General features: G+C 50.4%; 1 protein-coding gene across 10 annotated transcripts in view; it reads left to right on the top strand.

Annotated features, from left to right (window-relative positions):
- PDIA5 (protein disulfide isomerase family A member 5) overlaps positions 1-27,271 on the top strand; it is a 92,771-nt gene that overhangs the window by 32,585 nt on the left and 32,915 nt on the right. For 4 of the 10 annotated variants that reach the window (XM_086403004.1, XM_086402980.1, XM_086402970.1 and 1 more), the window contains 9 exons: positions 95-178; positions 652-697; positions 4,015-4,107; positions 7,067-7,127; positions 12,548-12,615; positions 17,328-17,372; positions 19,480-19,571; positions 19,662-19,733; positions 26,029-26,165. In XM_086403004.1, the coding sequence (XP_086259130.1) occupies positions 126-178; positions 652-697; positions 4,015-4,107; positions 7,067-7,127; positions 12,548-12,615; positions 17,328-17,372; positions 19,480-19,571; positions 19,662-19,733; positions 26,029-26,165 (667 nt within the window). In that variant the 5' untranslated portion in view covers positions 95-125. Of the gene's footprint in view, positions 1-94; positions 179-370; positions 475-651; positions 698-1,552; positions 1,863-4,014; positions 4,108-7,066; positions 7,128-12,547; positions 12,616-17,327; positions 17,373-19,479; positions 19,572-19,661; positions 19,734-26,028; positions 26,166-27,271 lie in introns of those variants that run through there. The other 6 variants (XM_086402959.1, XM_086402994.1, XM_086403011.1 and 3 more) reach the window with 5 other exon arrangements.

Below are 27,271 nucleotides of genomic sequence, written 5' to 3'. Positions count from 1 at the left end.
TTACTCTTAGGTCACCAGCAGATTTTCCTCTGTCAAAACCTTCACAAGGACTTTAGGTAACAAGTGTCTTTTCCCCAACATTTGTGTCTTTCAGTGACGCAGAAAGTAGAAAATTGTGCAAGAAGATGAAAGTTGACCTGAGTGCAAAGGACAAAAAGGTTGAATTATTCCATTACCAGTAAGTACACATGGACTTTTCCAATTTCCAAATAAATACTAAAAGCTTTCATTGGTATTCTCTGCAAACCAGTTTTTAGTGAGATTAATTTTATTTCAGAATGATGTTTTTTGTGTTTACAATTATTTCTTAAAAAAAAAAACTTGAGCTGTGTTCAACAGCTGAATCTTACTAAGATTCTGCAGGAAATCTAAAGGTTAAGTGTCTTCAGGTGAGTGTGTGCCAAGTCGTATCTGACTTTTTGTGATGCTGTGGACCATAGCCTACCAAGCTCCTCTGTCCCCGGGATTCTCCAGGCAAGAATACTGGAGTGGGTTCCCATGTCCTCCTCCAGGGAATCTTCCCTACCCAGGGATCAAACCCAAGTCTCTTATGTCTCCTGCAGGCAGCTTCTTTACCACTAGTGCCACCTGGGAAGCCCATGTCTTCATAACCAATCCTAACATTAACACCTTTTTCTCGTGTTTTCACAGGGATGGTGCATTTCATACTGAATATAACCGAGCTGTGACGTTTAAGGTAAATTTCCCTGCCTTGTTCTCAGCAGAGGAGGAAGGGCAGAGTGATCTGAGGGAGTCTCATCTGTAGAACACAGGTCAGCAGAATGCCTGGAGAAGTTTGTAGCTGTGAAACCAGAGGGGATGGCCCGCTGCTTGGTAGACAGTTTATGACTCTTTCAGTGAGAGAGACATCTGACATCACTCTGTCCAGTGAGACATCTGACATCATGCCCTCCTCTGCAGAGGCCAGAGTCTCCCTTCAACTGTCCAGAGCCCTCCTTCACCTCTGCAGTCATGTCCCTGGGGGCTGCCCATAGGCCTGAGGGGGCCAGTGGTGCCCAGGTTAGCACAGCATGCAGGACCCGGGCAGGGCAGCAGCTGGGTCCAGATGAGATGCCCACGTCACTGAGCCATTCTCGGCTACAAATCCGATTCAAAAAGAGATAGAAAAGCGTCAGTGAAAATAAGGATGGAGATTCTCTGCCCTGCAGGTGTTATCCTGTATCCCCTGGCAGCTCTCCGGGGCCCGAGTCCTTCCACTGCCCTTGGTTCTCCTCCTTCGTGTTCCCTCCCTCAGATCATTCTTCTCCTGCTCTGGTCCAGGCGGCAGCCCCTGCCCTGGCTAGGGCCATGTGTTCCTTCTGTCGCAGCATATGTTGAACCCACCCTCTCTGATTCTCCTGCTTAGACTGCATTAGACCCTGGGCTCCTCTCTCTTTCCATCTGTTTCCTTCCATTCTTTTCTGTCTGTCCATCTGTTTGTGTGGCTGTCCATGCCCTTCTCCCTCTGCCTCTCTCCCCCTACCTCCTTGGTCATTTCTTATTTATCCATTAAATCTTGTTTTTTTTTTTAAGTTGCCGCAGCTTTTACTTAATACAGACTCAGCCTGATTACTCATCATCTTAACACCCACTTAGACACTTAGAGATAATTCTACCAACTAGAGTTGCTTAACCCCTCTTATTCTGTGTTAAGATGTCAGCTGAAGTGGTAACACGTGCGCCTCAGATGTGGAAGCTGGGTGGTGTGGGGGCATTGCTGATAGAGGCGGCGGGGCTTTTTGTTTTGTGTCTGGAGGTTGTGTTCAGTGTATATTTAGCTGGCCCTCTGAGGAGTCCGTCCGGGGCTTGAGGAGCAGGGAATAGCAGCTTCTCAGAACTGCAGTGGCAGGAGAGACACCCAGGTAGGTGGTCTGGACCTGCCTGGGTCGGGGAGTCTGAGTCCTGGCTTCTGTCCACCTTCTCACAAAGACCAGGTGTATGGGATCTGCTCGCTCCCATCCTGCCTGTGATCTTGGCATCAAGGAGCTGGAGAAGTGGCTGAGCATGGTACAGGGTCAGGGTCATAGGTGGGGACAGGGCATCCTTGGTCCCAGGGTCCCTGAAGCCCATGGGACCATCAAGGACTGGGGAGGAGTCCCTGGGGTTCTCTAGGGTAGGGGGGTGTGATGGTGGAGCTCCCCATGGCTGCCCGACAGCTCCAGGTTCTCAGGGGGAGCAGCCGTGAGCAAAGCCCTCCCTGGTCTCGGGTCCGTTTTCCCTTCAGGGTTTCTCCTGAGCTTCTATCTCTGGGAAGATGGAGGAGTCCCCCGGCAGGGTGGGTGCACAGTCTGGCTGTTGTTGCTGTACCCTTGTTCAGAAGGGGCCTTGATGCCGAGGCAGGGGTGGGGTGCTAGTACTTTAACTCGGCTGGTGCTGGCACAGGCCAAGAGTGCCCCCCCCCCAACCCCCCCAGGGCAGTAGTTCCTACCTACTTTGAGTTCCTATGCTACTGAGAATCTCCTGGAAGCTGTGGACCTTATCCCTAGACACTGTGCATACATACATCGGAAGGAGTGTTTTCCCATGAGTCTCAGGCTGCACAGACTGTTGAGGTCCACGGTGTACCCTAAGTTGATAGCATCTGCACCAGGCTTTCTGGAACAACAGGCGGGTGGGCTCCCATAAGCATCTTAATCGCATGGCTCGTGGGCGTGCCCTGTGGCTGTGGGTGAGTGGGGCTTTCAGGGCAGCGCTGCTGGCCTCACTTTGGCTGTTGTCATCACAGTGAAGCTTTGACAAGGTGCTGAGAGAAGGCTGATCCGCCTCTGCCTGGTAGGAATAGCCGTCTTCTCTTGCCAGCAGGCATTTCATAGCTCTGTTTGGACAGACAGGGACCACTATCTGAATGAAATTCTGCGAAGTCCTGGCTGACTCCCACTCTCCCACAGAGCTCTTTCCAAAAAGGAATTTCTAAGAAATAGCAAGCCTCCCAGGTCGTCTGTGTGTGACCGGTGGGGGGCTGGATGCACAGCCTCACTCAGGGGTTTTTCCGTCCTCACCACAGACCTCCCTCCCTTCCCAGCACACACGTGGCACACCTAGCTCATCATCTGCTCACAGGAGCGTGCTCAAAGCGGGTAGATGTAATGGAATCTTGCATCCAGTTGCAGAACACTGAGGGCTTGTCTGATGACGAGGCCACCTCTCCAGGGTTGGAGGGAGGCTCAGCTGGTTTTTGGTACCTGGTCCTGGCTCTCAGAGGCTTTGAGCGGCATTTCTCAGATGACTGTTTGAAAGTGAAGGGAATGCAGCTTCCGTCGTGTGACTGGTGGGGAGGGGAGCAAAGGGACGTGTCCACCCCCCACCCCCCCACATTCCTGCTCCATGTGTGTCCTGCCCAAGGGGAGCAGAGAGCTGAATCAGTTGTCCACAAGACAAAGGCTAGTTAAGCCCTTTATCCTGAAGGTCTTGGTCCGTCTAGAAAAGTGTCTAAGGAGAGAAGTCCAGCAACCAGGGGGCCACAGTTATGAGCACCCTGCCTTGGGGGGCTTCCCACTTGCGTCCCAGAGAGGGTGATGAGGATTTAATGCACTCCCAAACCAGTTTAGATCGTGAAATACCAAGCAGGTTACAAGCAGGTGTGATTAACTTGCTTATGCCATTGACAGTTTTAATGGCTGTGTGAATGTGTAAGTATCTTACATCGCACGTGACTGGAGACCTTTATTCAAACTGGTCAGGGAGACTTTTTGGAAGAGATGAGATTTATTAGAAGCATGTGCCTCTGTTTTGAATAAGCCAACTAGTTGTCTCGAACTTTCTCTCTTGTCCCTGAAGAAGCATCGTAGGTGTCAGTGGACCAGAGTTAGTGTCATGTGGGATGCATTTTTAGGGTGCTTAGCAGTGCTGCCAGTGGGTGATGGCATGGCACACCCCAGTCGTTTGCCCATAGGCTGTGTGCCTCCGGTTTCAGGCACTGTAGTCTCCAGGTAGGGGATGGGACAGGTTTCTGATCCCCTTACCTCCTTTTTTCCTGGCTAAAATGAGTTTTCCCTTCTCTCTCCTTTTCCTCAGTCCATAGTGGCCTTTCTGAAGGATCCAAAAGGGCCCCCGTTGTGGGAGGAAGATCCTGGAGCCAAAGATGTTGTCCACATTGACAATGAAAAGGTATCTGATGGGCTTTGGACGCTTCCCCCCAACCAGGGTTCCCCAGGAGAGATGACTGAGGAACTGAGAAATAGGAATATTATGGAACCTCCAAGGGAGCCCTGGGCCAGGCCTTAACATTTGGTTTCCCTTCCGAGCTCCGAGATGGAAACAACAGGAGATTAGCTGCCTGGGACTTCTGTTCTCCACTGCCTTATATAATGTATTTTAACATGTGTACATTTTCCTTATAGGGACATTTAAATGTTTCTTTCTCATTATGTAATGTGGTTGTTGCCTTTATGTTTTTTGGTATTATTTCTAAGGTGGATTTTGTGTTTGCCTTTTTTCTTGTTTAAAAATATCTGAGAGGTTTGGGTTGGATTTTCAGAGACTTGAATCAGGTCTTTACAATTCTGGGACACTGTGTTAATTTTGAACAAGTTCAGTTTCTGGGTTTGGCTGGGGTTGGGGGTGGAAGGGTAGTTCTGAAGTACAGTCTGCATACAACCCTGAACCTCTTCCTTTCGAAGCCTGCCCCACATGACCTAAAGGTGCCTCTTTGTCCATGGGTGCCTGTGTTTTTATCATGTGCACACGTGACCTAAACGTGCCTCTGTCCACGGGTGCCTGTGTTTTTATCATGTGCCCATGTATGCCTTACTTGGTTGACTGCGCCTTCCCATTGGGATGGGCAAGAACTTCTTTGTCACATTTCAAATGGCCTGTGCAGCAAGCAGTGCTTTTTTGTAGATGGAGGGAGAACGTTCGTTTTATCCTGAGAAGATAAAACGTACGTTTTATCTTCCTCTGACTCCCTTCCCTTTTCATTTAAAATCATTGACTCTTGATGCTTGTTACTAGCTCAGGAGAAAATGATGCCATTTATACTTTCTGGAGGAGGGATCATGTGTGATTATCATGAGATAACCAAGTGGGCCTTTCAGATGAAGGTGTTTTGAATTAAGGCGCTGGGCATCAACATTTTGGGGATAGAAAGTGCCGGTGTCATCAGCTGGAAAAAGAAGGAGGAGGGGAGGAGGGCCCAGTGTCTGAAGGTGGTGGCATCTGTACCCATAGCCATGAAAAGACAGACAGCCTAAACCGATGATTTCTCCTGGGTGGATTTTATCATAATACGTGTTTTTAAAGCCTCTCAGACAAACGATTGCCTGCTGCCTCCTTCCCCCCAAATGTTCATGTCCTGAAACTCCTAAAACTGCTCTTCTGTAACTAGAAATATTAAGCAGAGATATCTTTTCCATGCCTGTAGGCAGTCTTCTTCTTATACTGTGTACTATTTTCTCTCATGTAGAAATATTAACTGCTTTTGTGCTAATAAAATCCACACATAAAATAACTGAAGTTCCAAATTCAGGTTTGAATTGCCGACTTCTGTTTGTAAACTTAAGAGTTCCACGCTTATTTGAAGGTAATTAAGCATCTTTGGATGTAATAAGATATTTGTTACTGTTCAGGGTATGAAACCAAATTGCTGCAGGCTCAGGAAAACCTTTTCTTCTCAGATCTTTTTAACAATTTTAGCTCCGGGGATTCCAGAAGATCATTTTCAAAGCATCCTCCACTCCTAGTCAGGGTCAAAGATCTTGGTTACTGCTTCTGTTCAAATGGATGCCTCTGCTCTCTATATACATAAATAAGAGTTAACGTTATCAGAATTGATTATGTGCTGTTTTAAATTCTCACAAAATATTTTAATCTTTTTTCTCTTACTGGAAAATTATAACTAATATACGTTCATTGTTGAAAATTTAGAAAATACAGCTTAAGCATAAAAGAAAAAAAAAAATTACCCCATCCCTGCCTATTGAGAGATACTCACTGCCAGTATTTTCTGTAGCCTTCAGGCTTTCAGTGTAATACACACAGAAACATTACATTTTATATGCTGTTTTGTCACTTGCTTTCCCCCATTACTTAATGTGACATGCGCATCTTATTGTGACATTAAATATTCCTCTCCATCGTTTTTAATGATGCAGTAGTATTCCATTGTGCAGGATGTACCGTCATCTATTTACCTAATGCCTTGTTGTGGCCAGGAAGCCTGCATTTTGAAATTTCCTCTTATTTTCTTTATTATTCAAGAGAGAAAAACCTCTAATTTTCTTCCATGGAAACTGGTTAGAGGAGCTTATTTTAATCAAAATGTGCTCTGTCATGGTGCTACTCTGCAGTCCTTGATAGATTTGCTTTTTCCCGAACATCATTGACTGGTTGGAAGAAAAGTCTCCTGCCCTGCTTTGCACTGAAGTCTCTCCATTAGCATTGTTGTGACCATTTGTCTTTTTACATTTATTATATTCATTTAACAAATGATTATATATTGCCTGATAACAAGCCAGGCGCCGTTCTAAGGGTTTTACAAATACAAATGATCCACTTAGCCTGTAGCCTCCTGGGGATGGGTGCATCTCATCCTTATGCTCCTGTGTGCACCATGGTCTTCTGGGCCCTGGATGGTTGGTAGCATGACAGGGCTGGGCTGGGGAAGGTTCATGGGGCTGGGTGAGCAGGGTTGTGTGACGAGCAGATCCCTGCCTGGCCAAGTTGGGCCTCCATGAAAACAAGCACCCACCGTAGCAGAGCCGTAGATCATAGAACAAGAGACAGCCTCGTGGGGCCCAGTCGGGTCCTTGCAGTGTTTTCATTGTTGGGTGGGAGCTGAAAGTAAGGCTGGTAACCTGGTCCCGACTACCTCGTCCCGCCAGGTGGCCTTGGGAAAGCCATTTGTCCCCTCGGGCCCTCAGTTTCCCCATCTGTAACGTGTGAGGTAGCTAGAATAGATGGTCTCTGAGGGCCTTTCAGGCCCTGACTTGCTAGGATCTGTACTGCACTGCATCCCCCAAGTCAGACCTTGGGATTTCAGAAGTGCTTGCCGCACTCCACCTGCAAGGGTCCCCAGGGTGTCACCCCTGTCCTGTGCTGTCTCTAACTTGTGATGTTCTGTGTGCCTCAGGACTTCCGTCGGCTCCTGAAGAAGGAAGAGAAGCCGATCCTGATGATGTTTTATGCTCCATGTGAGTGCCTTTCTCCTCTGCACTCAAGCTGGACGGTCAGACTCTGGGTGGGGCCGCTGTGGCTGTGAGGGGGATGGAACACTAGCCCCCGGCCTCCCTCTGGAGCACCTAGGCCTGCCTAGTTGCTGTGCTCACCCCGTCTCTCTGCCTGCACCTCTTTCATTTGTCTGTGCCTTTTCATCTGGCCCTGCCCCTCCATCCACACCAGTTTTTCTCTCGCTGGCATTGGCATCCTTCTGTCCCCTTCCCCCGGCATCTGCTCAAGGTGCCTCCGCCTTCCCTGCCCTCTGCCTCCTGTGGCCTGAAGCCCTTGGCTGGCAGCTGTGCAGCCGGTGGAGCCGTGCCTCGGCCCTGGCGTGCTCTCTGTGGTTACCGCTGCTGACCATCCAGAGCCTGGCCAGCCTCGGGGCAGCCACACATCCAGCTGGGAGATCTGAGGGATCAGGACCAGGGAGAAAGGGGCCACTATTGGGGTCCAGTCTCTATATGAGGCTAAAGGTCGTGAGAACAGCAGAAGGATCACTGAGACAGTGAGCAGAGGACCTGGGTTCTAATTCCAACTGTGTCATCAATGAGCTAGGTGACCTTGGTCAAGTCCTCACCGCTCTGTGCCTCAGTTTCCATTTCTGAGAGGGCAGAAGGGGGCTGGATCCGAGCTGTGGCTTTCACACTTTTGACTGTATTTGTAGTATGAGCATATTTTACACAGCAGCCCTGTACACTGTAAGTATATAAACTATATATATAAGCTGCAAAGTTTCACTAAACTAGACTTACCCTTCCTTACTGCTTGCCATCCACTCTACCAGATGTGGAAGACCTGATATTTTCTTTTTTATTGTTTTTTTATTGGTTTTTCCTACTGCTTCATAACCCTCTAATAAAGGGTCAGCAAATCATGGCCTGGGGACTGGCTGCCTTTTCTGTAGATTAATTTTTGTTGGAACGCAGCCACATAGCTTCATGCGGCTCTTCACAGCATGTTGTCTGTGGCTGCCTTCAAGCTGCAGCTGTGGAATGGAGCAGTTGTCCTCCAAGCCACAGATACGCTCCCATCTGGGCCACCTCTGAAGTCTGATTTGTCCCTACCCATGGATTGAAAAGCAAAGACCTAAAGGCCTGAGCAAGAGATGTGTGTGTGATGGGAGGTGGGTGTGTCCAGACATGTCTATGGCTTGAGTGGGTGGCACAGGGTTCTAGTTACTTTTTTTTTTTAACTACAACAGGAAGTGGGATATACATATTGTAGTGTGTGTGTGTATATATATTTGAAATTTGTTTATTTTAATTGGAAGATAATTACAATACTGTGGTGGTTTTTGCCATACATCAGTATGAATCGGCCATAGGTATACATGTGTCCCTCCATTCTGAACCCTCTCCCACCTCCCTCCCTACCCTATCTCCTGGATTGCTCGGTGACCCCTACCCGGCCCCCCACCTCACCCCAGGACTGTGCCTGCCCATGGAAAGAGGCCCTGGAGTCCCACTTCCTGTTAGATCTGGCTCTGCCCAGGCGGTCTGCACTTTAACCCCTGATCTTTCTATTAACGTTCACTGGTTGGTGTCACCCCTTTTTGTTTCTCCTTGTGTGCATGCATGCTAAGTTGCTTCAGTCGTGTCCGACTCTGTGCGACCCCATAGACGGCAGCCCACCAGGCTCCCCCGTCCCTGGGATTCTCCAGGCAAGAACACTGGAGTGGGTTGCCATTTCCTTTTCCAATGGATGAAAGGGAAGTCGCTCAGTTGTGTCCGACTCTTAGCGACCCCATGGACTGCAGCCTACCAGGCTCCTCCATCCATGGATTTTCCAGGCAAGAGTACTGGAGTGAGGTGCTAAGTCGCTTTACTCATATCTAATTCTTTGCGACCCTATGGACTGTAGCCTGCCAGGCTCCTCTGTCCATGGGATTCTCCAGGCAAGAATACTGGAGTGGGTTGCCATTACCTACTCCAGGGGATCTTCCCGACCCAGGGATCAAACCCAGGTCTCTTAGGTCTCCTGCATTGACAGGCAGGTTCTTTACCACCAGCGCAACCTGGGAAGCCCTTTGTTTCTCCGTGCAAGTGAAAGTCGCTCAGTTGTGTCTGACTCCTTGCGACCCCATGGTCTGTCCATGGAATTCTCCAGGCTAGAATACTGGAGTGGATAGCCTTTCCCTTCTCCAGGGGATCTTAGGTCTCCTGCATTGTGGGCAGATTCTTTACCAGCTGAACCACAAGGGAAGCCCAAGAATACTGGAGTGGGTAGCCTATCCCTTCTCCAGCGGATCTTCCTGAACCAGGAATCGAAGCAGGGTCTCCTGCATTGCAGGCAGATTCTTTACCAACTGAGCTATGAGGCCTGCCCAACTGTGAATTGCTTCAGGAATTATCCTGCTCGCACAGTTCCTGAAGATGGGCCTCCTTTGGGTCATCTTAGAACGCTTCCGCTCTCAACATATTGGCTAAATGAGACTAAAACAGTGAGGTCAGTATGCAGTCCATGTCATGAGGCAGATTCACGGTGCAACTGGGCAGGCTTCAGTGTAATGATCTAGGAGTCTCAGAGAGAGGTCCCCTGGCAGTGTGCACCTAAGTGCGTGTGCCATCCCCTCCCCACCCCACAGCACCTCCCCAGGCTGGCGGGGTGACCATCCCCATCACAGGAGGCAGAGCTGTGAGCAGAATTATCTTCCTAGAGCAGAAAGCTAGGACAGAAGAAGCTAGGTTCCTTGTAGGTGTTACGGAATGATTAGTAGTGAGGAGGGAGGGAGGAAACTCGGAGATGTTAACACTTGTGAGGGCCGGATTGGATGGCTTTCTGGGTCCCTGGTACCCCCAGATTCTGTGGGTACTGTTGTGCTCTTATACTGATCCTGTCAAGCCCTCGTGGCCTTATAATTCAGCTTATTCCTGGGAGTCGCTAGATGCCTCGCTGGGAGGTCCTTTAGGACTCTGTTCCTTTGATCATGACTAGGGTGAATGAACCCAGAGCCAGTGGGAACTTGTAGTTGTGACAAGAAATCTGGGTCCCCAGGACCTACTGAAGTTACTTAGTAAATGCTTGTTGACTGAACTGATGGGAAAATGAATGGGCTGGTGCTCTAAGCTTTGGGGTTTGAGAGTGGTCATTAGTCTTCTCTCTTTCCCTGCCTCCCAGTTATGTCAGCTGAAAGGTAAACTCAAATAAGGACCACCATACCCGCTCTATCTCTGGTAAAGTTCAAGTGGCAGCTGACCTGGCCCGGAGCTTCCTGTTACTCTTCCATTCTCTCTCCCCTGCCAATAACCTCTCCACCTGGTGCTGCTGATTTCTACCCTGGGGACAGCTGGCCGACTTACCATTCATTTAGAGGTCACGGGGGATAATGTGATTTGAGGTCATAGGCAGAGCTGGGGGAGAGAGGCCACAGCTCTGAGGACAGGCAGTAAGTTCCGGACTGCAGAATGTGCCCTAGTGGGTGTCTGACTCCCCCATCTCATCAAGTCACTGGCTAAAGAGAGGGTGAAGGGCTCAAGTGTGCCCCCATCATCCTCCTTCCTGGGGAGTCAACTGACATTCCCGTTCCGGGTGGAAGTGTCTCCCCACCATGAACTGAAAGGCGGGCTCTCGGGCCCTGTGTTGGCAGAGCCTCCCCTCCTGGCGCCGGTCCTGCCCCCCGCCCCCGCCCCCAGGTGTTGGCTCTGCCCTCTGCCTTACAGATGGGGAAACTGAGGCTCAGACTGCTCTCACCACTAGCCCTGGGTCACCCAGCAGCAGTCCAGGAGAGATGCAGACCTGGGTCTCACCCTCCCCGGAGCCGAGCTCCTTCCTCTGCTGCGTGACCTCCCATCCCTACCACGTGCATCTGCCTGGTGGAGCTTGGGCATCCCAGGGAGCTGGCACTGCCTCCTCGGTTTCCGTTCTTCTCCCTGAATCCCCACAGTGGGAACAAAGCCCCCTGACAGGTGTCACATGCCTCCCTTCCCAGTGCTGGTGGGGACCACGCTGGTGGTGGCAGCTGCTGGGGAGAGGGGCCGCTTGTCCTCTGCGGGCAGACACTAAGGGACCGTGCTGCAGGCTGACCTCGTTGCAGCTCCCATGTCTCCCTGAGTCTGAACTAATGGCATAAACTTGAGCCCAGATGTGTTGGCTTGTCTGTGTGTCTGTCTGTCTGCTGGGCAGGAACGTCACAGAGGGGCTGTGGGCATGTTGAGAGTTTCACATCAGAATATCCTGCACTGCGTCTTGTCTGGTAGATGCGGTGCTGGGGAGTTTCGAGCGGTCCCTGGAGAGATCTGAGCTGTTCACGGTCTCCACTGTTTGTATCTGGCGATGAGGGGGTGAGTGCTCCTCTCTGAGCCGTGTTGCTCTGCCCACGGCCTGCTGAGGCCTTAGCTAAACGTAGATCAGAGCTTGTCAGCCTGCTGCTGCGTGGCCCTGTCCCCACTGTGCCGTGTGGAGCTGACGTCCAGACTGACGTGGGCTTCCAGGCAGCTTTGGTGTCTGTGGCCTTCAGAAGCATCTCAGAGTCTGTTTTGCAGCAGAGCAGCTGTCAGGAAGAGTAACGGCCTTGTGTGTCAGAATTCCTCCTGTCTGAGGAAACGGGCTCATGTTCTTTGGGGTCAGTGCCTGTGTGTGGCTTGTTCTCATTGAAGGGATGGGGCAGGTTTAAATCAGAGTCTCTCTGAGGTAGTACTGGGTGTCGGGGACCTTGAGTCCCCCAGGTTGGGGGCTTCACCACCCAGGAGAGGAGTGTGACTGTAATGGACCAGAGAGGGTAGAGCCAGAGACATCACAGAGAACGAACGGCAGTGTCAGTGCTGGAAGGGGCCTGAGGCCATCTGGTCCAAGCCCCCTCATTTGCCGGGAGGGGCAGTAGAGAGAGGAGGTGACCTGTCAGGGTCATCGGGCAGGTCAACGGAAGATAAGAATGGAATGTCGGATCCTGGCCAGCGCTCGGCTGCCTCCTGTCATGGCGTGATTATCTGTTAATGAAGGAAAAGAGGCAAGAAATCCCCAAAGCCACTGTATGTGTGGTTGTACGTTTTCCCTCCTAATAGCATTTGCTCCAGGTTCATCTGCAGCCCCTGGCTGGGCAGCGAGGGGAGGCTTTCAGCTGTGCATGAAGCGGGTGCTCCCCTGGCTCTCTGGATTCCTGTTGAACTCTTAACCCGCTCTCAGTTACTCAGTGCTTTGCTCTCCCCCAGCCGCGTCAGGTTTGACAGTCCCGCACCTGTTGAGGGACTGCTGGGCTGGGTCCTGTTTCATGCCGTGGAGTTGGTCCGCTCTCGGGGACTGGGGCTTTTGCCTCTGAGGCTGTGTGTTCCCAGAGCCTGGGCGGTCCTGGCTTCTGGAAGTGGGATAAATGCTTGTTGGTAGAGGTGGGCCTGAAGGGAGAGAGGGCTGAGCACGGGGCCCATTGTAACCATTTCATTTCTCTCCTGCTGGTGACCAGGGTGCAGCGTGTGCAAGAGGATAATGCCACACTTCCAGAAGGCTGCAACCCAGCTGCGGGGCCAGTTCGTAAGTGAGGCACCAGGGGCCAGGCAGGGCTGGCTGCCGGCTCTCGACTTCTCCCTCTCACTTGGGGAGGTGGCAGGGGGAGGGGAGAGGGCACACTTTAAAATCATGAGAAGGACTTATTATGGCTGCCCCTGGCATGTGGTTCAGAGACCTATCCTCAGTGGATGTTGAAGACTCCTCCCCAGATTTCTGGGACCAGGAGAATTTGGGGCCCTTCGAAGGCCAGTGATGAAATAGCCAGGACGGTAGCAGGAAGCCCTGTGGTGTGCAGAGACCAGGGGCTGACTGTAGACCATCAGGGTCTACAATGCTGGGGGCTGGGCTCCAAGGCAGGCTGAGGCTCCGGATGCTGGGCAGCCTAGTGGCAAAGAAAGAGGGCACAGTGACCCCGGTGGTGGGCCCAGAGCACACGCGGGCCCACGAGGCAGCCTCCTGCCCAGGCATGTAGGGCTCTATGGTTCCAGGGGACCAGGAGGGACATCGTCTATGGTGCAGGAGGGATGTCGGGACCTCAATGGAGCAAGGTGGTGGGGAGCTGGAGACCCAAACACACCAGTTCTCTGAAGAAGTGTGCAGGGGGAGTGGACAGGAGACAAGGTCACCTCAGGGTCACCCACCTTTGGGAGACGGGAAGGCGAGCCACAGAGAAAACGAGGAAACTTCAGAGAAGTAGGAGCGACCAGGATGGTCAGTGAGGAAGGAGGGCAGGCCAGGGCGGCCAGACCTCATCCAGGTCTGAGCATCAGTCACTGACCCTGCTCGTCTCTGTGTTTCTCCCGCTGCCTTGCCAGTCTTATCTCTTCTGTGCCATAGGTCTGTCCATTTTCGCACTTACCCCCAGCCACAGAGGTTTTGAGGTTTTTGTTTGGTTGGTTTTGGGTGTTTTGCCTTTTTTTTTTTTTTGCTTTTTGGTGGCAACAGAAAAGTAACTGCTGACTCCTCTGGGAGCATGGAAAAGTCCATATGCCTTTCCTGAAAGGCAGTCGGGAGGTGCCATCTCAGTGGGCAGGTCAGAGTGCTGCTACAGGACTTCTGAGATCTTAAAACTCATCCTGATCTTTATGGATCAAATTGGTGATTAGTTCAGAGTCAATTAAAAAAGTTTAACTGGCGGCCTCTGCTAGCCAGCCCCAGGATTGGGTTGCAAAGAGCCACGTGCTTTCTCTTCTGACCTCATTTCTTGGGTGACACCAGGGTCCTGCTTGTTCCTCACTAATGAATTTTTAGCAAGCTGCCTGGAGACGTTTGGCCCTGCAGCACATACATCACTCTGGGGAAGTTTCACTGTACATTCTGGGGCCTCAATACATACCATATTTTAAGATGATTTTGCCTGAAGGAAAGACATAATTACCTACAAGTTCTCACCTGCATAGGCTTCCCTTGTGGCTCAAATGATAAAGAATCTGCCTGCAATGCCGGAGACCTGGGTTCAATCCCTGATCAGGAAGATCCCCTGGAGGAGGGCATGGCAACCCACTCCAGTATTCTTGCCTGGAGACTCATGGACAGAGGAGCCTGGTGGGCTACAGTCCATGGGGTCGCAAAGAGTCAGACACAACTAAGCGACTTTCACTTTCTCACCCACATATCCTTAGACAACCACTCAGCTCACCCTCCAAACTCTGGTCCAGCCCCAGTCAGATCACAAATTAGCTGGCCAATCCCATCAAAGCAGGTAAGGTCTTGGTGCCAATTTCTAGCACCTACTAGAAGATTCTAGCTAATGCTGCATCTACCTGCCAAAAGCATTTTTCCAGGCCCCTCCCATGGTCCCCCAGAGCCTGTCCCTGCCTTGCATGGTCCTGTCTGCTCATCTTTGCTTATGTTCTGAATCACTGTATCCACAGTTGATGCTAATTATGAGAAGGTTTTCTAACTGAGAGATGAGTTTCTTGAGCATTTCTTCAGTACAGAGTATGGGCCAAGCACAGAGTAGGAGCCCAACACCCCTAATGAATCAAAGAATGGGCATGTGGCTTACCACCCCTGAGTACATTTTGTTAAGCTGTGTGTTTACATTAAAAGTGACATTCTCCTTTTTAAAGGAAGTCAGAGCATCAGTTCCTAGGGACAGAGGCAAAGTAGGAAGGATGTTTGTGGAACAAGGGCCTTCTTTTCTGGCCCTGAGTTCACACTAGGTTCATACAAGGCTCTACAACGTTTGCCCTGAAGATTACTTGTTAAGGGTTCAGTTCAGTTCAGTCGCTCAGTCGTGTCCGACTCTTTGCGACCGCATGAATCAAACGCCAGGCCTCCCCCCATCACCAATTCCCGGAGTTCACTCAGACTCACGTCCATCGAGTCGGTGATACCTGCTTCCAAAAAAGGAAAGAAAGAAAGAAAGAAAAAACAAAACAAAACAGTGCTCGCTGCTCCTGTTTGGGCCCAGGTCAGAGGGTCTGGCCGACTGACCCCAGCTTTGGCCAGGTGTTAGTTGCCTCTGTGTTACATAAACTCATCCATTTCTTTGCTTCTGAATTTTCTTACTTGGGGCTTGTTTTGTTCTTCTTTCCCTTTGGTTTCTTAGGAAAGTATCTTTTGAAAAGTTTTCACCTTTCCTAGCTCCTTGAGGGGAAGGGTCCTCGCCACTATGAACATCACCTACTTCAGGAGGTCCTTCGAGGCCAGGGCTCATGGTTGCAGCCGTAGCCTCCGAAGAACAGGGCAGCCAGAGGGGTGGATTCCTTTTTGACCTCGAACCTGGGGCAGAGATGGACTGCTTGTTCCCTGAAATCGAAAGCTCACCCCCTCCACACTGCTGAAATCCACTGGTTAGCACCTCCTATCTTCTCTTTGTCTCTGTCATCTTTGAGCCCTCTTTGGCTGGCCCTGTCTGTGGCAGGGGCTAGAAACCTTCCTCCTCGACAGATTTCTTGGGAGGCATCCAATCTGATGATGTCATTAAGGTGGAAGCCAGGCTGGGTCAGGGATGCACAGCCTTTGCCATTTTCCAAACTCAGATCCTCCTCTTCTTTTTTGCTGTCACTGAGTCATCGCATTTGTCCCATCTAGTCCCACTGATTGACACCCTTAGCAGCCAGCACAGCTGCCAGAACGAGCCCATGCCCGCCCACCTCCTCTTCCCAGCCTTGCCAGTTATCCACGTCCACACCAAGTCTTTTGTTAACCTTGGCCATGATGGGCCATCTGGGTGTAAATGGTGAAATGGGTTGGTCTTGGCAACAGGTTTGTGTACAGCAGACTTTGCTGATGGCTGTTAATAACTGGCTGGGAGATCTTGGGAAAGTAGCCCTGGAGGCTTCATTTCCCCATTCTTAAAATGGGGATGGATGATAACACCAGCACTGCCTGCCTCACTGGGCTGTTGGAAGAGTGAATGGGCTGGTGCATGGGGACGGCTCTGTAACCTCCAGACACTTCACAGATACAGGTGATGGGCACCCCCCACCCCACTGCTCTGTGCTTGCTGTTCCTCACTGCATGGAGTGCTCCCAGGGTTCTGCTTTCCACTCTCCTTTCTTAGTAACACACTGGAATGAGGGCCTGACACTGTGCTCTCCTTGTCTTCTACGGACTGTCCCTCAGTGGTTTTTATCTGTGTCGGTAGCTCAATAAGAGGTAGCTCCGTGGAGACTGAGTCTCTAAGCTCGAAATGTGTCAGACTGCTTGCTTGACGTCTTGGTCTGGATTTCTCTCCCTGGGTCCCAGATGCAGGGAGTCTAACATATTTACTAAAATTCAGTGTCTGGCAGGCGGCCAGCTTCCCTCCATGCCGCCTCCTGAGCACCACAGGCTCCTCTGCCAGGCTGTCACCATCCATCTCCCCCTCAATACATCCTCTATCCGAGAAGAGACCTGCCCACCAGCCTGGGTCAGACCCCACTCAACCCACCCAGCGTGGCTGCTGTGACTGCTCACTTATCTCCCTGATCCCACAGCTTTCCCCTTACAACCCCCAGGAGCTCTCTGGCACCTCCTGAATAAAGTCCTGGTTTCTTAGACACTAAAGGCTGGTCCACAGCCTGAGCGAACCTGCCCACCTTCTCTCACTGCCTTCTCTTGTGTCCTGCAATTAAACCAACATGGTCCCCAGTTCTTGAGCTGCATCTTGGTTTGTCTTACCTCTGTTCTCTCTTTCTGGACTGTCTGTGGAAATCTTACCCTCCTTGACTACTCGCTCACATGCTCCTGTTTTGTGGAGTTTCTGTGATTCTTCTGTGATTGTCCCCACAACCACGGGATGTGGGCTGGACAGGAGGAAGGCCATGTTGTGCCAGCTGACCGACCCCCAGCACACACGGTTCCGTGTCAGGCAGCCCTCACTTCTCTGTAGGCTGAGGTCAGTTCTGCCTCATTTGGAATCACAAACTCTAAAAAGTGCTTGTCAGTAGTTGTTCAAAAAATAATCACCTTGTTAACTAATAAATGCCCCCAAAGTAGTCAAAACTACTGCAAAAACCCAGAGAATTAAGACTTCATCACAAGCAAAGGTGGTTGACAAAGGCCACCTTCTGGGTGGGATTTGCTTTGCCTTAAGAGATGGATGCGTCTTCTGTGGTGGCCAAGAGAGGGGGTGTGGGCAACCTGAGCACAGGGCTAGAGGACTCAGGAGTCGGGGCCAGGAAAGCACAGTCTGGGCTCTGGGGATGTGAGCGGATTTGCAGAGCTTCTTAGTGGTATTCATATTAGTGGTGACAGCTAACAGATTCTGAGTGTTGTGAATACTTTGCTCGCACTGTCCCATTTAGTCTTCACAGAAGCCAGAAGACGGAGCTGCAGATGAGGAAACTGAGGTGCGCGAGGCAACTGTGACTTGCTCAAGGAGAACATCTGCTGAGAGGGGAGTTAGGCTTTAGCCCCAGCATCCTGACCCCCGAGCCCACACTGTGGTACATTTCCATCTTCAAGGTGCCCTAGATGGCGAAGAGTCCAGCTGCCTCCCTGTGCAGAGATCTCAGACTGTGTCATTCCTGGGAGAATAAAAAATCTAGAGTCTAGCAAATGTACAATTAAGGGTTTTGTAGGAAAGAAGAATTAAAAAATGAGATAGGGACCATATGATCTTTGAGTGTGGAGTCAGATGTTGGCCTCCATTCAGTGGAATTGAAGGGTTTTGTGCAGGGAAGTGATGTAATGAAAGAGGAGGATGTGGAAGATTAATCTTGTGAATGTGCACTGACAATGAGGAGATCAATTAAACATAAAAAAAGAACTTTAAAGTAGACAGTTATTACTGGAACTGGCTGCTGAATCAGTCTGGAGAAATGAGCAGAAGGGCTTTTAGAGGGTTCCAGAGCTTCTAAGTAAATCTATCTCAGGTTTATTTTCCCTGTATTCCTTGTAGCACCCCAAAATGGGATGGGAGGAAAAAAATCAGATTAGCAAGCATTTATTGTGCGTCTGCTTTATGTCAGAAACTGTGCTGGGTATTTAAAATGGTTGGTATGTTTAGCTGCCTTGTGGGATGGAGCTGCCAGAGGCCCAGGTGATTCCCACCACCGAGAATTTGGTAGGAAATAAAGAATTTGAGCAGCAGTTTCGTGCTAAGTTTCTCAGTTGTGTTCAGCTCTTTGTGGCCCCATGTGACCTGTGAAGCTCCTCTGTTCGTGGGATTCTCTAGGCAAGAATAGTGGAGTGGGTAGCCACTTCCTTCTCCAGGGGTCTTCCTGATCCAGGGATTGAACCCAGGTCTCTGGTGTTGCAGGCGATTCTTTACTATCTGAGCCACCAGGGAAGCCCTCTGACTTGGGTCATCTCCTTCAGTTCTCTTAAGAACCGTATGATCTTCTCCTGAACCACATCTTCCAAACAAGGAACCTCAGGGAGGGTGACTTGCCCAAGGTCACACGACTGCCAAGTGGAAGCAGTCTTCTGAGTCAAGTTCACTGTCCACTGAGACTGCTCTTCCTCGTGTTCTCTCCATATGCCTCCTTATGTATTGTTCAGCAAAATTCCACTTCCTGGTTTCTCCTCTCCGCTTCTCTAACCACTCCTGGCTCTTTTGAACTTCTTCCCTCCCCTCTATGCTTTGTGGGAGTCTTCCTACATCTGGTTGTGCTGTGTTCTCTTGTGATGACAGAGCCAAAGTCCTCTTTCCAGGCACCTGATCCTGCCCTACAGGAAAAAGTTGCTGCTTTGGGAAAAGAGTTCCTGGGGACTCATTCTGGGTTGCTCTTAGCGTACAGTCTTGTTGTCGGTAACACAGCTACTGAAGTTCCTTATCCATTCAGGGGTGTTGGCATATGTGGACCCCAGGACCCAGAGTATGTTCAGACTTCAGAGATGATGGTCAGGTCAGGCCATAGGTGATTGTCACCCGCAGGTCACCTAACAGGGTCTGAAGGGAGCAGAGTCAGGCAGGTGGGTCGTCCTGAGAACTACACACCCTCTTTGGCCACATGAGCTGTGTAATCTGAGAATGTGGTACATAAAGCCAGGCTGGACAGACTGAGGTGTCCAGGAAGGTGTCTGAGGACCCCGTGGAGTGACTGAGTGAAGAGTACACCCTTAGTTGACATGGGCAGAGAAAAGGCATAGTATGAACTTGGGAGGCAGTGGCCCTACTCTCGGACCTGGTTGACCTTGGTAATGAGGCCAGGTTTCCTCTTCAGTCCTCAGAACTGTGTTTTGCTCTGGGATGATCTTCCCTGCAGGGCAGGCAGGAGGGAATGCCTGTCTGGGGGGGCAACCCTCAGCCCAGATGCCTGTCTTTTCCAGAGAGCTCGGGCATTGTTCCTAGCTGGCTTGGCGGGCCTTGCTCCCCTCTGCACCACACGCATCAGTCTCTGAGGCTCAGTCCCCATCTGTTTCTGGTGGGACAGCTGAACGAGCAGTGTGTGGATGAAGTGAAGGGCGTCTGCGGGCAGAGAGTGGATGGGTCTGTTCTCCCTTTGCTCCCAGGTGCTGGCCGGGATGAATGTCTACCCCTCGGAATTTGAAAACATCAAGGAGGAGTACAGCGTGCGTGGCTACCCCACCATCTGCTATTTCGAGTAAGTCCCCTGCCTCCCTGTGGACGCTGCTCCCCCCACGATGGCGTCTGCCCCCTGGCTGAGCCCACGGTTTCTCCCCACGTTTCACAGGAAAGGACGGTTTCTGTTCCAGTATGACAGCTATGGGTCCACAGCTGAGGACATTGTGGAGTGGCTGAAGAAGTAAGTTGGCGTTTGCCTTGGTGGGGGTACCCAGAGGGAGGGATATCTGCTGGGCCCCAGTATTTCCCTGGTCACAGGGCTCTGCCTGGCGGTTGGAAAGTGAATGAGGAAGGAAAGGACCATTTCTTGCTGCCCACACAGCTGATTGTGGGTAGCATCTAGGTGAGGGATCTGTGAGTGCAGGATGTGAAAGTTGGGAGAATTTCATGTGACTCACTGTGATGACTGCATTTCAGATAAGTTTTTTTTTCCCCCCCCTTACTGTCTACCTGATGGATAGAAGCATTTCTCACCCGGGATGGCAGGTTTGAGAGAGGTTCCACTGCAGGTCTCTCTGAAAATAGAGTTGTCAGTCGAATGCTTATTTCAAACATAACACTTTGTATTAGGTGCTGTGAAGCTAAGAAGTGTCCTAATGCCTTATATTTGCAGACTGCTTTGCGGTTCACCGTGCATCCCTGCAGAGCGTTTCATAGCACTCTGTGATCCTGTTTGTAATGTGATTAGATCCTTACAACCCAAACCACCCCTGCCCCGCGCCCACCATGATAGATGTGTGACTTTTGTGTGATACTTGGACCCTGACCAGTGTGTTGGCTAGGGAGTCTGTCTCCCCCACCCCTTCTTCGTGGCTGGAGTTCTGACCACCCTGACACGCCCCAAGCACTCACCTGCTCTGGGCTCTGCAGTCATCGCCCATGTGTAGCTATTTGTGCACAGTCCTTGGAATAACAGCAGCGTTTTGGGGGCTCCACTTTGTGCCTGACTTTGTTCTAAGCACTTTATGTGGATTCTTAAGGAATCCTCAGAACAGATGCTATTATCCTTATTTCATGATTTCATGAATGAGGTAACTAAGCAGAGTGATGGAGTGGCTCGTCCAAGCTCCTGACAGGCAGCAGGGCCAGGCTTGGCCCCGGGCAGCAGCTCCCCTGAGTTCTGGCTGGAGCCCCTCCTGTTTTACCCAGGTGCCAGCATGGTGGACATTTATTGGCATTATTACTGCATGGGCACAGGATTAAAGAATTAGTTATCCAAAGACATGGAGGTTGAAAATGTGTATTTTCAGAATGAGAAAGGAGGATAAATTTTGTACACACACACACACAAACCACCAGAATCCACAGAAAACAAACTGATTCTAAAGGCTGGAACTCTCAATCTTCTGTTCCATGGGTTCCCAGGGGCCCAGGAGATAAAACAGCACAGCCAAACCATGTTTGCATGTTGTCTTTTATTTCTTGGAAGCATTTTCACATCTCTGTCTCCATCTCTTACTTCAATTCCAGCCCGTGCCCAGGAAGGCAGCTCCCCATTATTCTGTACTCATTGTCTTAACCTGGGCCTTCACACCCCTGTTTTCCTTTTCATTTGATAATAAGCATGTCCTCTCCTCCAGCCAGACATGTCTCGCTCTGCGTTGGGAGAAGGTTTCAACAGATGGCAATCTCATTTGTCACCAGAGCATTAAGTCTGCCTGCTTCCCTCCCCCTTCTCTAACCTTTTCTGGTTTCAAAATGCACTCATATCTTCTTGGAAGGATAAGGTTTATTATTTATTTTTTTAGAAAGTGTTCAGAACTGCTTGCTGTCCTAGACCAGGGGAGCATGTCAGTGGAGGCTCTGAGACAGGTTATTTTCTACCCTCGGGAACCCACTGCTCTGTCCCCACCCCACACACAGCCCCAGCCTGGTTCCTCCACCTTGTCCTGGGCTGGCGTCTCCCCATTTCCCACCTCTTCTCTCCTTGCCCCCCATGGAAAGGAGATCTTGTTAGCAGCTTTTGGTTCACCCTGGGTGTGCAGTCTCCACACTGAGGTTGATGGGGTAACTCTGGGGAAGGGAAGGCAGCCTCTGGGTACCCCTGGGCAACAGCTTCTCCAAATGCAGGCCCATAGGCCACTCTCCCAGCATGGTGGGGGCAGAGAGGCTCTTCCTGAGGGACCCCTCATGGACTGCCTCATCTCATGCCCCAACAAGATCTAGCAGTGCCATTGTGCTTCCAGTTAGCTAAATTTTTTTTTTCAAAGTCTTTTCTGATTTTAAGGTTATTCAGTGAGGTATGTTATTACCGGAAAACTCAAATATTTAGTTAAAGGGAAAAGTGGCCCCCTTATCCCACTACCCAAGAATAATGTGTTGTGACATTTGGCATTTCCTTACAGATTCCCCCCAACAGATAGCCAGCTCTGTGTGTTTTTCCCTGGTACCAGGTGTTTTAAGTCTTTACCAGGTTTCCTCCACATCCTGGTTCGTGGGTCGCAGTGTTCCCACCTTTCCTGCTGCCCTGCACTTCTTCCCTGGGCCTCTCCATTGGCTGCTCATGGCTTACGGCAGCCAAATGCAGAAGGATGAGGAGGATGGTCCAGCCTTCCTAGTTCTCCAGATGACTCTCAGAAGCCCAGGAGAGAAGGGCCAAATGCTGCCCTGTGGCACGTGACTCTGGCGAGTGGGCAGAGCAGGGCAGGGCATCCCTGTGTTGGAGCGCCCCGGGGCTCTGGGGTGGTTGCAGTGATCCTGGCGGTTGTGCCGTCTTGTGCTCCCAGCAGCTGCATTTCTCATTCCGCTCTCTGCAGATTTCATGCTGCTGAGTTGGGCTTGGCAGGTAGAGTGTTCACAAGTGGCGATCAGTGTTGACCTGGCTATGCAGTTCTGCCTATGTATTTTTATACTAAGCAGAAGTGGATTGGAAACAAGCACAAAGTGTTCTTGACTTGTCCTGCTTTAAGTTGCCTCTTCTCTTCTCTGGCATGGGCGCCTCCCTCAGGCAAGGACCTGCTTTGTGTGCATTTCGCAGTCCTGGAGAGCCCGGGATTTAGGGTCACAGGATGGTAAGGGAATGGGAATGTCAGTGAACTGCCCCCAGCAGTTCCCTTTCAGTGTTGTTTTACCTCTAGGACAGGTGGAGTTACTGATGATGCTTGAACAACTTAGAGAACAGGGCCTCAGTGTTACTGAGTCCAAGCTCGCTCTGCTTGCCTCACGACAGGCCCACGATTCCGAGAGATGAGGTGTTGAGGCAAGGAAGAAACTTTAATCCGGGAGCCAACTGACCAAGAAGATGGCAGACTAGGGCTTCAAAATAACCATCTTGTCAGGGCCTGGTTGCCAGGTTCTTTTATGGATCAGAGATGAGGGGGAGGTGAGGAAATAAAATTATAAGACTGTTCAATCCTTGCAAATGTCCCCTAGAGTGGCAAGCCTCAGGCAGGGAGGGGAATGTGTTGGTTTCACTTCCTTACAGTCCTTCACAGGAGGCAGGCCATTATGTATGTTTATAATAACAAAAAAGGGTTAAAGTCACTGAAGCTGATCCTGTGTAAACTTAAAATTAACCTTTCGCGGTTACATCGACTCATTCTGAGGGCCCACTCTTGATTGAGTGATTCTTATGATTTAAGTTATGAGTGATGTCCAGGGACACCTGGGTAGCATTTTATACATTTACAAAGTATCTCAAGGCCATTGTCTGTCTGGATGTACCTGCAGGGCAGATGAAGAAGGGCCTGCACGTATGTTGAAAGATGTTTTAAGTCGGACTGGTTGCCTCAGCCCCTAGAGCTGAAAGGTGGAGGAAACGACTCAGAGCCAGGTATTCTGACTCCTAGTCTGGCTCTTTCTCTCTTATCTGCTGTAGATAGGAGGTTCTTACTTCTGTTGAGCTGAAGTTTCCTTCTCTGGAGCTTCCATCTGGTGTTGGTTCTCCTTTATGGGGCTGTAGAAAATCAATCTTACTTTCTCTTCGCACTACAGTGTGAAATGTTTGAAGAAAACTATTATGTTCCCCTTGTCTCTTCTTCTCCTGGCTAGACACCTCCAGTTCCTTCAACGATTCTTCTCTCATTCCTGCATCGATTCAAAGAGTGTTTATCGCGTACCTGCCTTGTGGGAGGCGCAGGAAGTAGAGAGATGATCTAGAGGGAGCCCCTGTCTTTCAGGGGAGACACAGTAAAGGGCATGATTCAGTCATTGTGCCCTCTTACCGCTGTGCCTAGGTCTGCAGGCCCCTCCAGAAAGCAAACTTCCTACTGTCCACTGGGTGGGAGAGGGGCAGCCACCTGGCTGCTGGAGATCCCAAGGTCTCCCATTTCCAGTGCTGCGCCCCAGCCCCGCTTCAGGGGGAGCCTCTGGTCCTCCGGAGCCTTTGCATGTTGGGGTAGTTCTTGGGTCCCTGCCCCTTCTGAGCACCCAGCACCTCTGGTTTCTGTCTTCTAAAAAAAGCAAACATTTTTTTGCTAAGTCAGTTTTCTAGCTTCTAAATTTGCACTGACCTCTTTTTCTCTCTTTGCTTTTGCTCCTGTGAGTTCATTACCTTTTTCTTTTTTAGCTCTTGTGATGTTATTTTAGTGGCTTTGGAGTGTGTCCTCCTCCATGTTTAATTAGAAAATTTTCAGTCACTTTCATTTACTTGTACTGCCACTAAGGCATGGCTTCTCCATTCTCTGTGTGTACTCTTGCTGGATTTTTAAAAATTATTTTAATTTTAGAATAGATTCCATTCACATAATTTAAATAATTTTTTAAAAGATACTTAAAAATTATGCATTGACGTCTTCCTTTTACCTGTTTCCTCCATCCTATTCTCCCTCCCACCCCCTAGAGGTAGCAACTTTAATTAGTTTCCTTATGCCGACGCATGCAAATATGAATAAGTATTTTTTATCTCTATTTTATGCAAAAGTTACCATATTATGGCCTGTTGTGTCTGACCCTGCGGTCTACATGAGAGTGTAGGGAGCTTCGTTGTCCCCCTGCACCATGCTCAGCCCTCTGGGGTCCTGATGGACTGCAGTTTACCTAAGCAGTTCGTATACCAGTGGGTACTGGGTTCTCCAGTCTTTGCTATAACAAATCATCTCTAATAAATACCTTGGAATGTGTATAATTCTGACCATGTCCAGGTATATTGAAAAAATAAATTCCCTGAAGTGGAATTGGGGATGCTTTCAGGAATTGGTATTGAGTCTGTGTATGGGAGCCTAGGTTTCCTGGTGTTGGGAATGCTGAATGGCTGGCGGTGACTCATTCTAAAGCTTGATTTTGCCATCAGCCCCGTCTAACATTGGATGTACATGGGCTCAGAGTGGTTTGACCCTCTCCCTGCTACTTCCCATTGCTGAGACCACCAGTGGGGCCTAGTCAAGAGCACCAGAGAGGGTTTCTGAAGGTGCTGTCAGACCCAGGCTCTGCCGTGGGGCAGGGGTGGCAGGTTCCACCGCGTCAGCCACACGGGAGGATGGCAGCTTCCATTGTTTGGGCCACATTGCTCTCATGACTTGTCAGTCCTGGCCGCTGGGACTTTGCACTTTTTCTTTTTTACTGTAGGCTCTCAAAGGCAGGAAGCAATGGTTGTCTTTTCACATTTGTCACCTTAAAGGGTATTTTTTCAAAGTAACGATTAAGGTGGCTCTGGCGAAGGTGTTCATAAAGCATCAGGGAGTTTGTGTCACTGGCAGACTTACCCTTGGCTTTGAAGCAAGAGAGGGCAGCTGTGAGCCTCCCCCACTGTAACAGCTGGTGATGTATATGTCAGCACACAACTGTCCCAGGTGGGGCAGGCTCCAGGGAGGTGGGCCACCACCCTGAGGTTTTGCAGCTCATGGTGGCAACAGGGATTTGACCTGACCTCTGAGCCTGGCCCTTTCTGCTAGAACATTCAGAGAACTTTGTTCCTGGTCTTGAGGAAGGGTTCCTACTGTGGGTGTGTTCTCATAGTTAGGGGGCCCCCAGCCTTGTTCCCCTGGGCCCCACTCTTTCTCATTACGACCCTCCTCCCACACTGGTTGGTGAACACCTCTCAATCCCCTCTCCACCCCCAGTCCTTCCCTGATACTTGGTCTTTCTCAAGACCCCTGGCCTCTCTCTCTCTCCTCCTCACCCACCACCCCTCCCCTCTTATTCCCTCTACTTCTCACCCCTCAGCCTGTGGGCACCACTCAGCACAACAGTTAGCTTTGTCAGAGGTCACTCTTTGTTGCCATAGTTTATATTCTTGCCAGTTGGCTAAAGTGCTAGTGAATCCCCCCACCCCACCCTGATCATGGGGAGGAAGTGAGGTTTCCTGACCTGACTAGAGAGCCACAGCTGGAAGCCACTGTTTGCCAGAGGATATCAGCTGAGCACCTCTGGGCTCTTGAGGGGATGATGGAGGTGGGCAGGGCCGAGGAGTCCCCCACCCCCTGCTCCCCCCGGGGGGTCGCGGGGAGCCCCTGAAGCAGGCTGTGTGAGCCAGTGGGGGTGAGGGCTTCACCGGCCCCGGAGTGTGCTCTGAGCTCTGCCTGTTTTTGGTCTTCCAGTCCGCAGCCGCCACAGCCCCAGGTCCCCGAGACTCCCTGGGCAGATGAGGGCGGCTCCGTTTATCACCTGAGCGATGAAGACTTTGACCAGTTTGTGAAGGAACACTCCTCTGTGCTCGTCATGTTCCACGCCCCATGTGAGTGGAACCTTGCTCCTCCCCGCCACAGCCTCTCTCCCTCGGCTCAGAGTGGACACCTCTCTGAGCCTTTAGCTGTTTACCTAGAGCAGCAGTCATCCCTTAGCTTGCAGGTGAGGACACTGAGGCCCTGAGAGAGCCTGTATCTTGTCCAGTAGTTGAAAGGGCACAATGAAGCCAGGGCTGGAGCCTCAGTCCCCACAGCACCTAGAACCCCTTCTTTCTGTTTCACCTGGTATCCATCACAGCCTGCAGTGGCCGTTGTGGATCAAGGGAAGAAAAACTGAATCCTGTAATAAACGTTTGCAATATTGACCGACAACCCTGTAGCTCAGGGTTTTTCTAGGCCAGTGTCCTTCCCATTCCCATGAAGGATAGAAATGGATTGTAATTCCTTTCTAAGAGAGAGAAGGCTGCTCCTGGAAAGATGAGCAAGGGATGACAACCCCTGGCCACAGAGTTCCTGGGAGCAGCTTCTGGGAAAAGCGGGCCCATCCTAATGGGTGATGAAGCTGGGTCCCCAGCACCCTGGGACAGGATACATGTGTGGGGTGCTCTTCTCTTATAGCTTCTTGCCAGCTCTTTGGCCCAGTGATGGTGGGTAAGGGATTGTGAAAGAGGAGAAGAAGCAAAAATAACCTCTGCACAGATCAGTGTCATAATTGCCAGTCCACAGAGGCATCTTTAGTGGGAGATTACTTTATTAATTGTCTTAGTCATAGAGATCTTTCTGCTGTTGATTGTGATTTGCTCTGTGGCGACAAAGTGGCTGCCCACAGGGCCATCTCCTTCTGTCTCACCCACAGTGCTACAAAGCAAATACGATTAACTCCACTTTACAGACCAGTAGACAGTCATATGGAGAAATGGCACTGCTCTTTGAGTCCTATACCGCTGAGCCCACACTCTGCTTCCCTGCAGTATCACAGGGGTTTGGTTAATTAGCAGTTGTTCATAAGTAGACCACTCCTGGGGATTTCCCCAAGTCCGTCTTATAAGTGCCAAATTCTGAAGAGAATCCAAAGGAAAATTATTGGCCTTTCTCCTGAAAAACGACCCCCAAAAAACCCTTTAAAAAACCCCCAAATTTCAAAGGGCTTCTGATT

The sequence above is a fragment of the Bos grunniens genome, chromosome 1, assembly GCF_055505025.1.
Source record: "Bos grunniens cultivar Pamir isolate PY7600 chromosome 1, Bosgru_T2T1.0, whole genome shotgun sequence".
Taxonomy (NCBI): Eukaryota; Metazoa; Chordata; class Mammalia; order Artiodactyla; family Bovidae; genus Bos; species Bos grunniens.
This window is presented reverse-complemented; position numbering and strand designations above follow the sequence as displayed.